We start from the raw sequence: 17856 nt of genomic DNA on the forward strand, positions 1-17856 counted from the left end.
GATGAGGGAAGAGGTTCCACACAGAGGAGATTTACTATAGCTGGCCCCTGGGGGCCCATTTTAGGGACTGCAAAGTGTGTTCGTTTCCTGTGCTGATGTTACCAAAAGGAATAAAATGTAAAAAAAAAAAGTCTGACTACTTTGTGCCAAACTACTAGAGTGTTAAGCACAGGTTTATTTAGGATTTATTTGTGACTTCAACCTGACAAGAATTGTGGTAGCTGCTTGAGTAGGGTTTCACCCCCCACAACCAGTAACCCAATTTCCCACATCTGAGGAGATATATTATAGTGATGGAATGTGCCTATGTGTCCCTTCCTTGCAAAGACAGAGATGGAGGTTTGTGAGGGTACGTTGTAAGTTCTAGCTCACCAGCTCACTCTACTAAACAAGCAGACAATTCCTCCCTGAAGGTGATCGCTCAATAGCTGTGTAGCCTGTTTGTCAGTGTGTTTGACTGTGTCTACTGGGATCCTGCTACGCAGGCAGCCTGGCGGTGTAGACGGTTTGACCATGGCGGCTCCGCCACGGTCATAATGTCACGGTCGACTCGCCACTGTGGCGACGGTCTGACCGTGACCCTGTCGGTCTAGTGACCGCCAGGGTCATAATGACCCCCTTAGTCTCTAATGGTATTTTTGGTATTGTGTCACAAAAATAAAGTACCTTTATTTTTCTAACACTGGTTATTTTCTTTCATGTGTGTGAGTACTGTGTGACTACAGTGGTATTGAATGAGCTATGCATGTCTCCTAGTTAGGCCTTGGCTGCTCATCCACTCTACCACTAGAGAGCTTCTAGACACTGCCTACATTTCACTAATAAGGGATAACTGGACCTGGTATAAGGTGTAAGTACCTTAGGTGCCCACTACAAACCAGGCCTGCCTCTTACATTGATGGCAGCGGTGGGATAAGTACTTGCAATTGCCTTATCACTCTGTCACCGGTGCTTTACATAGGAAAGATTACTCTGATACCTAGAGCTATAGACTTTACCTAGTGCAAAAACACAAAAATATGTTTTTTCTCTCTTGTTAGGTAGAGTAGGTTACCTCACTTACACTACATTAACACTCATACCACACCATGTCGACAGCTGAACTTAACTCTGAGGTAGTAAACCCTCAATATAAGGACCTCACCTTTAAGAAGTTAAGGGAGATATGTTCAAAGAGGAAGCTAGGTGTTGGGAAGAACCCAAGCAGGGAGTTCCTATTGAACCTCCTTCTCCAGGCTGAACAGGACGAGACTGGTAGTCAGGAGGAGGAGGAGGAGGAAACTTCTACAACCTTAGAGATAGAAAAGGATCTTCCATCTCCAGGGGAGGGTACTTCCAAGGGTGGAGTACCTAGCAAACCCTCTAGTGTTTCTGGGAGTGGGAGGGGTAGTCACACAAGCAGGGCTCCCTTCACTTCCAAAAGGCAGGTAGTCAGGGTTACTAAGCCTAGGGAAAGATCTGCTTCTGCACATTCCCATATCACCTCAGTTTCTGAGGAATCCCATGGTTCCACTCCAGGTGAATGCTCCTTAGAGAGCTCAGAAAGCTGAGGGTGGAGGAGGCCAGGCTGAGGCTGCAGCAGCGACACCTAGCCCTAGATAGGAGGGCCTTAGCTGTGGAAAGGGAAAGGCAGGGGTTGGGGTTAGCACCCCATGGTGGCCGCAGCAGTTTCAGGAGTTATGGAGTCAGGGAGGACACCATTGACTCCAGAAACTTACTCAAAATTGTTCCCCCATACAAGGTGGAGGATGACATTCACAAGTGGTTTTCTGCACTTGAGAGGTCCTGCAAAGTTCAGAGGGCTGCTATTCTGTGGTTGTCCTTTTCTGACAAGGGGAGGGATAGACTTCTCACTGTCAGAGAAGAAGACTCAGACAACTACAGCATTCTTAAGAATGCACTCTTGGATGGGTTTGGCTTAACCACTGAAAAATACAGGTTAAAGTTCAGAGACACCAGAAAAGAGTCTTCACAAGATTGGATAGACTTTGTGGACTGTTCTGTGAATGCTTTAGAAGGTTGGTTACATGGCAGCAAAGTGTCTGACTATGAGGGTCTATATAATCTAATTCTGAGAGAGCATATTTTGAATAGCTGTGTATCTGATTTGTTACACCAATAATTGGTAGACTCAGATCTGACTTCTCCCCAAGAATAGGGAAAGAAGGCTGCCAAATGGGTCAGAACACGGGTGAGCAGAAAAGCTCATACAGGGGGGTGACAAAGAAAAGAAGAAGGATAGTAAGTCTGGTGAAAAGGCTGGGGAGAAAGAAAAAAGTAAGGATTCCCAGTCTGCTTCAAACAACACCTCTGGGGGTGGGACTAATACCTCTTCCTCTTCTTCACAAAATAAAAAGCCCTGGTGCTATGTGTGCAGAAATAAAGGCCATAGTCCAGGGGACACTACCACTACTACACCCGCTTCCACTTCTAGTGCCCCTAGTAGTAGTAGTAATAGTGGTGGGACTACTGGCAATAGTCAAATCAAAGGTGTGGTCGGGTTCACTTTTGGGGCAATCATAGAAACTGGTGTAGGTGTAGAAACCCCCAAGATAGTTTCTGTCTCACCTAGTGGCACTGGCCTTGCCACCTTGGCTGCTTATCCCCTTAACATGGATAATCACCAGCAGTCAATTGAAATAAATGGTGTTGAGGCCCAGGCCTACAGGGACACAGGTGCCAGTATCACTTTGATGACTGAAAACCTGGTGTCACCTGCACAACAGCTCCTTGGACAGAAGTACCAGGTTACTGATGTAAACAACTCCACTCAGCAACTACCCTTAGCTGTAGTGCAACTTAGTTGGGGTGGAGTTACTGGCCCAAAGCAGGTGGTAGCATCACCTAGCTTACCTGTAGACTGTCTAGGAAATGACCTAGAGGCCTCAGGTTAGGCTGAAGTAGAGTTTATGACCCATGCATCAATGCTGGGCATACCCAAGGAATTGCTTCCTTTAATATCAAGTGAGATGAAAAAGCAAAGAAGAGAAGGACCCCTGAAGTCTCAGGATCCTCCTCGCCCCACAGGTAAAAAGGGTATCAAAGTATCCGTTCCCCACCCTACCACTAAGGATACCATTCCGGTGCTGGGATACACCTCTCCTATGGTGGAACCTGTGCCAAAGGAGTCTACAGCTACCACAGCTGAACACTAAAACAGACAAGCATACCGGTGCCGTTTTAGTAACTTTGGAGCAACCCTCCAGCCCTCACAGAGAAACTTTAGTGCAACACCCCTGCACTACCTCTAAAAGCAGCCCTGTCCTTGTGTAGGAAGGTAGCTTCTTCTAGCATGGTTACCCCATTTTTGGCCTGTTTTTCAGTGTGTTTGACTGTGTCTACTGGGATCCTGCTAACCAGTAGTTATGCTCACTCCCTTAAATTATTGTTATTTGGATACTGTTAACTCAGTACCTCACCCACAATTGGCATACTGGTGCCCCCTTATAAATCCCTAGTATATTGTACCTACGTACCCAGGGCATTGGGGTTCCAGGGGATCCCTATGGGCTGCACCAATTCTTTTGCCACCCCTAGGGAGCCAATGCAAAGGCTTCTACAGGACTGCCATTGCAGGCAGTGTGGAATGGTGCATGCACCCTTTCACTGCCACTTACACTGCACCTATAAGTCACCCATATACTAGGCCTTCCAACCCTGAAGGTTGGGTGCAGAGTATGTATGTGTGAGGGCACCCCTGCACTAGCAGAGGTGCCCCCAAGTTGCCAAGGCCATTTCCCCGGACCTCGTGAATGCGGGAATACCATTACACGAGTGCACTGTACATAGGTAACTCTGAAAATGGCCATGTTTGGTATCAAACATGTAGGAATCATACCCCAATGCTAACCCAAGCATTGGTTTTATGATTCCATGCTCCACAGCGGACCCCCAGTACTGCCATACCAGCCTTCTGGGGTTTTCAAGGCAGCCCAGCTATTGCCACCCCACAGACAGGTTTCTGCCTTCCTGTTGCTTGGTCTGATCAAGCCCATGAAGGCAGAACAAAGGATTTCCTTTGGGAGAGGGGTGTTACACCCTCTCCCCTTGGAAATAGGTGTTACAGGCTTTGGAGAGGTAGTCTCCCCAAGCCACTGGCTTTGCTTTGAAAGGCACATTTGGTGCCCTCCTTGCATAAGCCAGTCTACCTGATAATGAAATATAATACACTGTTCCAAAACTGACACAAGGAAAAGGAAAGGAGTCCTGATAATCAGGAGCAAAAGTCCTCACACACCACATATGGTGTCATGCTTCATCATCGGACAGCTCCTCGTCAGGCTGGCGCTGCAATGCCTGACGGGCACCCCCCGAAGGGGGGCTCTTTGCCGGAGATCTTTTTGTTAGTGATGAAGCCGCGGAACCAAGTGTGGGTCCGAGAAAGAGGAGGAAAAAGAAAAGGACAGAGTAAAATTGGCTCAAAACCCTCACTAAATGGTTTATTATTTGCTGTTGGGAATTGGTCAAGATTAAAAGAAGTAACAAGGGAGCGAAACAAGAGATAATGCTCAGGCACTCGTACAAAAAATCAGGGCAAAGGAAGACGGTGATTATCCGAAATCCCTCAGTATATGGTCAATATGCGGTCGACATGTTTCGCGTCTCTTATGGTCCAACAGGATCCCCTGACGCTTCTTCAGGACCTACTAAATCATTGGATTATTCCAATTGAAAACAAAGGAAAAATATTATTATCCCTTTTCTCGGCTCCTGCAATACAACGCTCACAGTCAAGACGTCATCAGTCACTTACTAGAGATAAAACGGACTGGCTTTCCTTTCCTATCAGTCACCCAACTCCATTCTGAGAAAGGGTTTCATGGGATCTCGCAGGCCTGTTGCTCGGTTCACAGTGAATTCGTAATGTTACCGGCGCTCAGTGGTGCACCTACCCCCGCGGCTGCGTTCCCAAATGTTATTTGACATAAGCCAGTCTACACCAGTTTAGGGACCCCCAGTCCCTGCTCTGGCGCGAAACTGGACAAAGGAAAGTGGAGTGACCACTCCCCTGTCCATCACCACTCCAGCGGTGGTGTTCAGAGCTCCTCCAGAGTGTCTCTGGGTTCTGCTATCTTGATTTCTAGATGGGCAGGGCACTCTGGTAGCATCTGAGTGGCCAGGCAGGTGACGTTAGAGCCCCCTCCTGATAGGTGGACACTCACTTCACTGACCAGTCCCCCTCTCAGGGCTATTTAGGGTCTCTCCTCTGGATGTTTCTTTAGATGTGGATTGCAAGACTCCAGCAGAGATCCTCTGCATCCTCTACTTCAACTTCTGACCAAAGCAACTGCATCTGGCCCCTCCAGGAACTCTACAAGCTGCAACAAAGAGGCCAAGACGACTTCTACAACTTTGTAACTTCAGCTCCTGCCAGCAACTGCAACTGTTTCGTAGTCATGTATCTTCAAAGGACAGCCTGTTCTCAGCCTACACAGGAAGAGCCAAGAAATTTCCCTTGGGGTGAAGGAGTCACCCGCCTGCTTCAGCAGGCACCCTCTGCATCAACGACCAGTGGCGTGGATCTCTTCTCCAGTGGAGCTGCGTGGATCCTGCAACACGGGTGGTGGACTGAAGTGGTCGCAGCGGTCCCCTGGTCCAGCTGTGCAAGTTTGGTGGAGGTAAGAGCTTGCCTCCCTGTGCACTGCATGTTTTGCAGCTACCAAGGCTTGGCTGCATACTTCCACGAAGTTTCACATGCATCATCAAGCCTGGGTCCCCAGCACTCTATCCTGCAATGCACAGCTTCCTGAGTGAAACTCCGGCGGCGTGGAAGCCTCTGCTGTGGTGCTGCGTGGGCCTCTTCTGCAACTTCTTTGTCCCCCTGTTGTGGGACTCCTGAGTGGGCTGCCTGGTCTGCTGTGGGCTCTCTAGGACGCGGAAAGCCCCCTTCGACTCCCACACATGGGTAGAATCCACCTGGTCCTTCCTGGTCCTGGACTGCGCCATTTTCTTCCAACCGCGAGCTTCCCGTGTTCCATGGATCGTGGGTTGACTTCTGCCACCCATACTGCAATCATCCATCCGATGTGGGACGTCAGCTGCAGCAACCAGGAAGCCAAATCCATCTTCTTGGGTGCAATCCTGACTGTTTTGCTTCGCTGGTGGTTCTTCTCTTGTCCCTTCATCCTGGTTAGCAGAGGCTCCTGTCCTCCCTGGACTCTTCTTTGCTTCTTGGACTTGGTCCCCTTCTTCCACAGGTCTTCAGGTCCAGGAATCCACTAATGGTGTCTTGCAGTCTCTTCTGGTTCTTGCATAATCCTGATTGTCGTTTTTGTGTAGGTAGGAAAAGTTCCTATACTTTACTCCTACTTTTCTGGGGTTGGTTCTAGTACTTAACTTTGGGGTTTTCTAATACATTCCACTTTCTTAGTATATGGTTTGTGTTCCCCCAGGCCCATTTCTACCTATTGTGTTTTGTGGTAATTGACTTGTTTTCTATGTATTTCTATTACTATTTCTGTGTACTAGTGTATATAATAAGTGTATTACTTACCTCCTAAGGGAGTATAGTCACTAATGGTATTTTTGGTATTGTGTCACTAAAATAAAGTACCTTTATTTTTCAAACACAAAGGCCCATATTTATACTTTTTGACGCACAACTGCGCCAACGCAGTTGTGCGTAAAATTTTTTACCGCCGGCTAACGCCATTCCAAAGCGCCATGCGGGTGCCTTATTTATTGAATGACGTTAGCCGGCACTGCGGACTGTTGTGCGTCAAAAAAAATGACTCACATCAGCCAGCGCCGGCGTAGGGGAAAATGGAGATTGGGCGTTAAAAAATGGGGCAAGTCAGGTCTAAGGCAAAATTCAGGCCTCAACCCGATTTGCGCCATTTGTTTTGACGCCCAACCCCCATTGAAATGACTCCTGTCTTAGCAAAGACAGGAGTCATGCCCCCTTGCCCAATGGCCATGCCCAGGGGACTTATGTCCCCTGAGCATGGTCATTGGGCATAGTGGCATGTAGGGGGGCCCAAATCAGGCCCCCCTATGCCACAAAAAAAATACGGAAAAAAATACTTACCCCAACTTACCTCTACTTCCCTGGGATGGGTCCCTCCATCCTTGGGTGTCCTCCTGGGGTGGGCAAGGGTGGCAGGGGGTGTCCCTGGGGGCATGGGAGGGCACCTCTGGGCTCCTTCTGAGCCCACAGGTCCCTTAACGCCTGCCCTGACCCAGGCGTTAAAAAAAGGCCTGCCCCCTCCTGTGCGTCAAAATGATGTCACAGTATAAATATGGGGCACAGGCCTTAACGTCATTTTTTGGAAGGGAACGCCTACCTTGCATATAATTAACGCAAGGCTGGTTCCCCCTTCCAAAAAATGACGCACATGGTGGAACTTTGACGCCCGCGGGGTCGGACATCAAAGTATAAATATGGGGCAGGGTTTGCACCGATTGTGCGTCAAAAATTTTGTCGCACATTCGGCGCAAACAGAGTATAAATATGCCCCAGAGTATTTTCTTTCATGTGTGTGAGTACTGTGTGACTACAGTGGTATTGCATGAGCTTTGCATGTCTCCTAGTTAGGCCTGGGCTACTCATCCACTCTGTAGGAAGGTAGCCTCTTTCTAGCCTTGTTACCCCCACTTTTGGCCTGTTTGTGAGTATATGTCAGGGTGTTTCTACTGTCTCACTGGGATCCTGCTAGCCAGGGCCCAGTGCTCATAGTGAAAACCCTATGTTGTCAGTCTGCTTGATATGTGTCACTGGGATCCTGCTAGCCAGGACCCCAGTGCACATAAGTTGTGGCCTATATGTGTTCCCTGTGTGGTGCCTAACTGTATCACTGAGGCTCTGCTAACCAGAACCTCAGTGTTTATGCTCTCTCTGCTTTTAAAATTGTCACTGCAGGCTAGTGACTAATTCTACCAATTTTGATTGGCACACTGGAACACCCTTATAATTCCCTAGTATATGGTACCTAGGTACCCAGGTTATTGGGGTTCCAGGAGATCCCTATGGGCTGCAGCATTTCTTTTGCCACCCACAGGGAGCTCAGACAATTCTTACACAGGCCTGCAACTGCAGCCTGAGTGAAATAACGCCCATGTTATTTCACAGCCATTTATCACTGCACATAAGTAACTTATAAGTCACCTATATGTCTAACCCTCACTTGGTGAAGGTTAGATGCAAAGTTACTTAGTGTGTGGGCACCCTGGCACTAGCCTAGGTGCCCCCACATGGTTCAGGGCAAATTCCCCAGACTTTGTGAGTGCGGGGACACCATTACACGCGTGCACTACATATAGGTCACTACCTATATGCAGCGTCCCAATGGTAACTCCGAACATGGCCATGTAACATGTCTAAGATCATGGAATTGTCAACTCAATACTATTCTGGTATTGGGGGGACAATTCCATGATCCCCCGGGTCTCTAGCACAGAACCCGGGTACTGCCAAACTGCCTTTCTGGGGTTTCCACTGCAGCTGCTGCTGCTGCCAACCCCTCAGACAGGTTTCTGCCCTCCTGGGGTCCAGGCAGCCCTGGCCCAGGAAGGCAGAACAAAGGATTTCCTCTGTTACACCCTCTCTCTTTGGAAATAGGAGTGAAGGGCTGGGGAGGAGTAGCCTCCCCCAGCCTCTGGAAATGCTTTGATGGGCACAGGTGGTGCCCATCTCTGTATAAGCCAGTCTAATCTGGTTCAGGGATCCCCCAGCACAGCTCTGGCGCGAAACTGGACAAAGGAAAGGGGAGTGACCATTCTCCTGACCAGTACCTCCCAGGGGAGGTGCCCAGAGCTCCTCCAGTGTGTCCCAGACCTCTGCCATCTTGGAAACAGAGGTGTTGGGGGCACACTGGACTGCTCTGAGTGGCCAGTGCCAGCAGGTGACGTCAGAGACCCCCTCTGATAGGCTCTTACCTTTCTTAGTGGCCATTCCTCCTTTCTTTGTAGCCAAACCTCCTTTTTTGGCTATTTAGGGTCTCTACTTTGGGGAATTCTTCAGATAACGAATGCAAGAGCTTACCAGAGTTCCACTGCATCCCCCTCTTCGACTTCTACCAAGGATCGACCGCTGACTGCTCCAGGACGCCTACAAAACCGCAACAAAGTAGCAAGACGACTACCAGCAACATTGTAGCACCTAATCCTGCCGGCTTTCTCGACTTTTTCCTGGTGGTGCATGCTCTGGGGGTCACCTGCCTTCACCCTGCACCAGAAGCACAGAAGAAATCTCCCGTGGCTCGACGGAATCTTCCCCCTGCTAACGCAGGCACCAAAAGACTGCATCACTGGTCCTCTGGGTCCCCTCTCATCCTGACGAGCGTGGTGCCTGGAACACAGGAAATCTATCCAAGTGACTCCCACAGTCTGGTGATCCTTCAGTCCAAGTTTGGTGGAGGTAAGTCCTTGCCTCCCCCCGCTAGACTGCAAACCTGTGTACTGCGTGATTTGCAGCTGCTCCGGCTTCGGTGCACTCTTCCAGGATTTCCTTCGTGCACAGCCTAGCCTGGGTCCCCAGCACTCCATCCTGCAGTGCTCAACCCTCTGAGGTGGCCTCCGACGTTGTGGGACCCTGTGGACTCTGGTTCACAAATCTTCTAAGTGCCTGTTCGGGTACTTCTGCGTGTGCTGCCTGCTTCTGTGGGGGTTCTCTGAGTTGCTAGACACCCCCTCTGTCTCCTCTTCCAAGTGGCGACATCCTGGTCCTTCTTGGTCCTCTGCAGCACCCAAAAACCTCTACCCCGACCCTTGCAGCTAGAAAGGCTTGTTTGCGGTATTTCTGTGTGGTAACACTTCTTCAACCTTAATCGCTACGTGGGGCATCTTCCATCCAAAGGAGAAGTTCCTAGTCCTCTTCGTTCTTGCAGAATTCTAAGCTTCTTCCATCCAGAGGCAGCTTCCTTGCACCTTCATCCAGGGTTTCCTGGTCTCCTGCCCGCCCGGACACTGTCGCGACTATTGGACTTGGTCCCCTTGCTTTGCAGGTCCTCAGGTACAGGAATCCATTTTCAGTGCACTGCTGGTGTTTGTTGTTCTTGCAGAATCCCCCTATCACGACCATTGTGCTCTTTTGGGGTAGTAGGTATACTTTACTCCTACTTTTCAGGGTCTTAGGTTGGGGTATCTTGGACAACCTGACTGTTTTCTTACAGTCCCAGCGACCCTCTACAAGCTCCCATAGGTCTGGGGTCCATTTGTGATTCGCATTCCACTTTTGGAGTATATGGTTTGTGTTGCCCCTAAACCTATGTTTGCCTATTACAACCTATTGTAATTCTACACTGTTTGCATTACTTTTCTTACTCTTACTTACCTGATTTTGGTTTGTGTACATATATCTTGTGTATATTACTTACCTTCTTACTGAGGGTACGCACTGAGATACTTGTGGCATATTGTCACAAAAATAAAGTACCTTTATTTTTAGTAACTCTGTGTATTGTGTTTTCTTATGATATTGTGCATATGATATAAGTGGTATAGTAGGAGCTTTGCATGTATCCTAGTTCAGCCTAAGCTGCTTTGCTATAGCTACGTCTATCAGCCAAAGCTGCTAGAACACTACTACATACACTATAAGGGGATAACTGGACCTGGTATAACTTGTTAGTACCATAGGTACCCACTACAAGCCAGGCCAGCTTCTCGCAATCAGTGCCTAAGGAAAGTATAAGGACTTATAGTTATTTGTGGTGTTTAATTGTTTTTTCACAGAGTTTGTATACTGTTGGCTAATCCCTAGATGACAATAGTACAGGACCATAAAGGGAGTCAACTCTGCGAATAATCAAACAACACTAAAAACACAGAAGAGAGCAGATGGCCAGTCAGTCATCACCAGAACTTAGGCAAAATTTTCTGGTCACACACCATCAAACATACACCCTCATTAATTGTCAGACTCACCATAATTCTAAAACAGGACAGTACCAAACCCAACACCAGAACAACACACTGACAGCCCTAGTCCTGAATGTGGACGTGGGCCTAAAAGCACTCACAGTGCGAAACATGGGAGATATACCCACAGTTAAAAGTTGAGTACATCTGGTGCACATGGCAAAAATTTAAATAGCTACAGATTGGTAAGAGTAGAGAGAAGAATCTAAATACCACAAACTTAAAATAACAGGAGAGATGTGGAAATAATGCTCCCTCCACACTCCCTAAATTAAGGAGACTCCTAAGCTACCCACATTGCAAATCTTTGCACACACATAATTAATGCACCTCCACAGCCAATTATGCAGCCTCAAATGGACAGGAGATTGTGACCTAAACCACTAAGGATATTGACCAAGAAACTTAACAGCATGTTTAGCTGCACTATCTTAACAACAAACAATTAGACGCAGCCTTAATTTAGGAGAAACACCTACTCCACTGTAAAGTTGATGAGTTCAAATAAAATTGGGAAGGAAGGCTAATTAATAGGTTCAGACACAGTTACTCACACTCAAACAGCCTTGTGACACAGAAAATGTGAGTGTTTATTCTAATTATGAAGCCTCTGTCCCCAAAGTACTAAAGACTTGGACAAACCCTGAGAGATGATACATGTCTGCAAAGCTCAGAACAATGGGGATGACCCTAATAGTGGGTACAGTATACCAATCTAACATACTGAACAAAACATTTCTAACACATTTCATTTGACATCTGATAGTGTTCAACAGAACAAAAACAGTGATAGATGGAGACAGGACTCTAACTTTAGATCCATTACTTGATAAGCCAGGCACCCAGACCCATTTAACAGATGGCACAGGACAGTAGATCTAGACCTTCAATCTGACTGACAATGAATTTATTTACAACAAAACAAGATCCAAGGATAATACCATGTAACATATTGGACCATTCCCTAGTCCAACTAGATTTATTTCTGAGACTCTTCTCCCGAACCATGTCCTGTTGGAGAATGCAATCCACCCAACATAGGCTCCTTGTAGAGAAGTGACTGCTGGATGCACATATGTACCTACACTGGGACACATAAAACTCCATGCACTTCAGCACAACTACCATCAACTACAGGCAAGACAACATAGAGGGAGCAAATGCTGTGTGGCTCAGCGATCACAAAACGTAAAGTTGTGAGTCAGGAAAATGACTAGAGGAAGACATTAGGGCCCTCGTTACGACTTCGGCAGTCTTTTCCAAAGACCGCCGAAGCCGCGGGCGACAACATACCGCCAGTGCTGGCGCTATGTTTGTCGCCCTATTATGAGCTTTACACTGGGCCAGAGGACGGAAACAGCATTTCCATCCGCTGGCCCAGCAGTTAACTCACCACAACATTGAAGCCGGCTCGTAATCGAGCCGACGGCAATGTTGAGGTGTGTCGGGTGCAGCAGCACCCGTCACGCATTGCACTGCCCGTAATTCAGGCAGTGGAATGCGTGAGGGGGCTGTGCATGGGGGCACCTGCAGTGCCCATGCAAAGTGCATGGGCACTGCAGGGGCCCCCAGGGGACCCCCAATCTCCCCATACTGCCAGCCTTTCCAAGGTGGTGTTTACAGCCATGGAAAGGCTGGCGGATGGGGACTCGTAATCCTCAGGGCAGCGCTGCTTGCAGTGCTGCCCTGGTGGATTTCTACCGCCGGGACCGTCAGGCTGTAGGCTGGCGGCAGGCTGGCGGTCCCAGCGGTATTACCGTGGCGGCTCCGCCACAGTCTTAATGTGGTGGAAAGTATCGCCGGCCTGATGTTAAAATGACAACCTAGGTCCCTATCATAAGAATTTAGTCACTTGTCCATTGCAGATAACATGAGATGCTTGCAGAAGGCCAAAAGTGAATATAATGAATAGCAATGCAGCTGAATACACCCTGACAAGACTGAGACACAAGGACTATGATGGAGGCAAGAAGGCTGGCAAGGTGCTTGTCTATCAATTAAGACAGCAGGAAGCAGTTTGCTATCTGGCCATCAAAAATAAACGGGTCAGAATAGTGACCCATCCTGAACAAATAGTTGAAGTTTTTGGGCAGTTTTCTAAGGGAAAGTATGATTTGGATGCAGCAGAAGAAATAGGACTATGGATAATTCTTTAACTCTACACAGCTACCTACTTTGGGAGAGGTGAGCAGAGACCTCTTGAGCAGATACATCAACATAGAAAAGATCAAAGAGTCAATATTGGCACTGCCATGAGAAAATCCGCTGAGGGTTTCCTGCAAAGTTCAGAAATTCCCCTACTACTGGAAGCCTTCAGAGAACAGGGGACTCATGATTCCTACCACTAGACACCTTCAGAGAATCGGAGGATTCAGGCTCCCTAGGGCACATATCCAAGCATGCAATAATCACATAACTGCCAAAAGCTGACAGGAACGTCTTAGAGAATGAAAGCTATGGACCCATCATACTTATAGATGCAGACATTTAAAACTGACCAGCGTGACTGAGCAGTCAGTAACATGACCGAGCAGGTTCAGAGCGACTATCATACACCCTTCTCAAGTGGAGTTGTGCTGGCCATGTCTTCAAGAAATCATTATCAAACATTATCCCACCTTCAGTAGAACTCCAGGGACGCTCACGAAGAAGAACTCACCTTATCCTTAGATGGAGAAAAAACTCTTGACCGTGTAGAATGGGGGTGCCATTTCACAACACTTGAGATATTCAGCTTAGGAACAAACTTCATTTCAAGAATAAAATTGTCCGACTAGATACTCACAGCATACAGAAACTGCAGTTGGTTTTAATCCCGCACAGTAGAAATCAAACAGGGAAGTAGATAAGGGTGTCCACTATCACCACTGGTCTGCCTCATAGCCCTAGAGCCTTTCATCAATATAAGGAGATCTAAGGAAGAGCTCAAGGAGATACTTACACCCTCAGGTTCAGCCAAGTCACTCTCTGTGGCATTCTCTTGACTATTAAGCAGCCTGATGCTACCATCCCAACCCTTATGACACCAATATATACATTTTCCCAGTAATGTGTGGAAGAGTGAGCCACTTCCCATTTCTCAAGCATGAGCTTAAGCCTAGAGGACCTCCTCACCAATTAAGTGTGACAGGGACCGAGATACTTCAGAGTTTTCGTCAACTGAGGGATGGAGGGTAAACATGAAGGCAATCTGAAGCTATTGATGGGGAAAACAGGCAGGATTTTGAGAAGTGGTCCAATTTGCAGTTATTACTATGGGAAAGGGTGAAAGCAAAATGTTTGTCGCACCCCGATAAAATGATGTTCTTGGTTTGCTCCCCCTTATTATAGGGAAAGCCCTAATGAACCAGATAGACACAGACATAAGGAACTTCATCTGGGGGGTGGAAACCAAGACTGAAGAGTGACAAACAGAAGCAGGGGGCTTATGCCTACCACACATGAAGCTGTACATAGCTCATCACATCTCCCAACTAATATATATGGATCCCATCAGCCTGAACCCCCCCTCCACTATGGTTCTGGTTTGAAGAAGCAATACTGGGCTACAACAGAGGACTAAAGAGAAATGAAACGGCCTGCACTCCATGATCATATGGCACCAACTATTAATCCAGCAATGGCCTAGTTAGGTGGACGTTAATCAACCCTGATAAAAGGAGGTCCAATTTGGATGCACCGACTGTGTCCAGCACAGTCTAGAACTCTTGCAGAGCAGCACAGAAATCATAGAGAGCATTTGTCACACAAGCCATCTGCACAGTCTAGCTAGTTGAGCAGAATGTTGAAATGAAGAGTACGAGAAAATGCAGTGATGATGTCAGGTATGGTAGTCCATACTTTAGGAGACACTTTCCTTTCAGCAGCTCAAAGTCAGCTAGAAGTCAAAGCTCGGCCCATGGCCTGATATGAAATCTCAAAGCTGTTCAAGAATTACTGACACGTCTCGATCTGTGTGGGGGTTTTCAGTGTGAAACAGTTTATTCATTTACTTGCAGAATAATATAGCTTGAGCCAGTATGATGTATATAATATGTGACACACATGTGTATACACATTATGAGATTTAAAAGATACTATAGAGGCAGATGGCAGCCTTCTCGGTGGTCTCGTTAAGCAATAAAACAGGGGCTGCGGGGATATAGTCAGCAGAGTTTGTCTTCACCAACTTCAGGATGGATTCAGCCAAATACTGTTTTAGATGCAGTTCATAATTTCTTCTTGACTCGTCAAACCTTGGCCTCCCTTGCAGGATTTACCTCCTTTGAGTGTAAATTGAGGGGTATCTGGCAGTCAATGTTAGTGTAATTGTATATTCCAATTATCCACTTCAGTAGAAAACATAACATACACCACATGTTCTTGACTGAGCTTTAGGAGGGATCATCCCAAGTGGGGATGGAGATGAAGAACATGTGGGTATCCAGATCCAGGTGCCTGCTGAGGAGAGCCCACTTCTAGGGGTTACTGGTTTTATGTAAAAACTCAGAATGATGTCAGAGTCTGAAGGGAGTGTTACTTACACCAAACTTGCCTTTCAGTAGGGAATGTGCAGAGTTGAAGGGACAGCTCAATAAATGCATTCCTTTTGCTCCTTGAGCACCTTGAGGGTCACGGGTGTGAATGGTGTTGGGGGTGTTTAGAAGTGGTTACTTGATGTACTTATATGGTCATTAAGTACATTAATTACTAGTACAAGTTGTCTGCCTTTCACTGTCTTGGAATCTCTGCACCAGAGGAAGCAGCTCAGACAAATGCATTGCAGTAGTCAATAATCTTATAGTTTATTTACAAAAAAATATTTTTCACTCAAATGGAACTTGGATCACAAGTGCTGTGTGATTAGAAGCATTTTAGAAGGTTTTTATGTGAGCTTTCAGTTGTACACTCTACTTTTCTAGGTCACGTTAAGGTTAATTTCAGCAGCCTTTGGTCATCACTACATGAGTCCACACTCACCATAGCCAGAATAAATGACCACAACACTCAGGACCTGAAGAAGGCAAGCAGTCTTCACCAGCATGATGGAGGCTCTGAAAAAATAATGAAAATATTAGTTTCCTCTAGACTGGGCTTCTCCAATAGGTAGCTCTGAAGCTACCAGTAGATCTCTGGGTACCCATGAGTAGCTCTCCTGTGTGCAGCCCGGTCTCCAAACATGGAACTTTTGCTGGGTTGAATAAATATATATATATATATATATATATATGAAAATTAAAAAGTGTGTGTTCAAGACAAAAATGTAAACTTGTCTGATGCGGTCAGTATTAGAATTCTAGTAAAATAAGTAGCCCTTACTACAGAAAAGGTTGGAGACCCCTGCTATAGACTGACCTGTTTCATTCTCTATCTCTCGGTAACCCAGGGCTCATATGAATACTATACCCTATTTTAAAACATTTTAGTGATAGTGATAATAAACACCTGCCTTTTCTGTGTAGTATCCTGAAAGTTAAAGCAGCAATGCTCAAAAAAGAGAAGCATTTAAAAGGAGATGGGAAGGGTAAGTCCTCAAATCTCTGTAAAAAGTGCTTAATACAGAAAATTGTTCAGTAGTTGCGAAGGACATGAAGCCTTAACTAGTAATAAGTCCACTAATGTTTCTTTACCGGGAGCCAAGTAACTCATAGTAGCATTTGACTCTCCTACTCAAGGGGAGTGGTGTGGGCTCGTAATCTGGAACTAAATATTTGTTCTCTGAACCAAACAAATGCACATATCTCTTTCAGTCACAGAAGCAAAGATCACATTACTTACCTTGAAGTGTTAGTATTTCTAGTCAATCATTGAACCAAAACTAACATATATACGAGAGGAATACATCGCTCTACCATGTTTTTCATCCTGACAGTCTGTAAAGATATCTACAGTTTTCTCAAGTCACTCAAATGAGCAACTCAGAGCAATACAAGATCATGTTTAAAGGTTCAAAAGAAGAAGTTATCAAGAATATGCCTGGAAGGCGTCTCTGGTGTTCTGCCACGTGGAATTCTGTGGAGTGAAGAAAAAACTCTGCGAACTCCGTCTAACTCTGCGTGAGTGGGCAAAGTTGTGATTGGACACCTGTTCGCGCCGATTGGTGCAAGTCGTGCACTCTGCCATCTTGTTTTTCCTATTCTGTACATGGTGCTGGGCCTACTTTTCAATCCATACTTTATCTTAGCCATCCTTACTTTATCCAAATTAGCATCCCCAATTTTACATTTATTATCTTTGTGTTGGTGTATTTTATGTTTTTGCCTCTTTTATTTATTTTCTTTTACTTTTTTGTCCCTTCCTTAGTTTTCCTGTAACTTCCATAACTTAATTTCTCCCTCTCTATTCCTTCTTTTCCCACTGTCTTTTTTTATATTCCACCCAGCTCCATGGCAAAACGTGGGGGACAAGGAGGCACTAATGCAGGAGATGCAGCGAACAGCACACCCTGCTGTCACCCGCCCCGCCAAGAGGTGCAACCTCACACCATTTGTAGTGAGGAGGAGGTGATGCCACTTGTTTTTCTTTGTGCAGCGCCTCCTCCCCTCCATGCTGGCAGCAGGTGGCAGGCCCGGGTGTAGGGACGGCATGAGGGAGCGTCGGCTGCTTGGGGGAGGTACACCATTGTGTCCACCGATATACTGGGGTCCGGTGCACCCAGCAGCAGCTGATGCACTGCTGGGCCAATATCCTTGACTGGGAGAGGGACCTCCTCAACCTGATGGACGTCCAGGTTACGGGGCTTGGTGAGTACTAGTAATTAATTATTACTGGTTTTGTTGTTTCCTATACTACAATTTGTTTCAACTAACATGATGCTTACACTCAGAGGTAAATTAAGATCATGTAATATAAGGTTACAAATATTATGTGATCCAATTTGATTGAGCCAAATGATCAGTGCAACCTAGTTCTGCTCGTTGCTGTAGACGCTCGCTTGGCCTGACTATTTAAGAAGTTATACTGACTTCTCTGTCCGCCTGTCACTAAGATAGGGGTACTGTGGTAGTCGTAGGAAGTAAC

The 17856-nt window shown here is 46.6% G+C and overlaps 1 protein-coding gene across 1 annotated transcript in view; it reads right to left on the bottom strand.

Annotated features, from left to right (window-relative positions):
- Positions 1–17856, bottom strand: part of LOC138288430 (CD5 antigen-like) — a 166394-nt gene that overhangs the window by 115490 nt on the left and 33048 nt on the right. The window contains exon 2 of the mRNA XM_069229980.1: positions 15817–15890. Within this exon, the coding sequence (XP_069086081.1) occupies positions 15817–15880 (64 nt within the window). The 5' untranslated portion in view covers positions 15881–15890. The remainder of the gene's footprint in view (positions 1–15816; positions 15891–17856) is intronic.

The sequence above is a fragment of the Pleurodeles waltl genome, chromosome 4_1 (assembly GCF_031143425.1).
Source record: "Pleurodeles waltl isolate 20211129_DDA chromosome 4_1, aPleWal1.hap1.20221129, whole genome shotgun sequence".
Lineage (NCBI taxonomy): Eukaryota > Metazoa > Chordata > Amphibia > Caudata > Salamandridae > Pleurodeles > Pleurodeles waltl.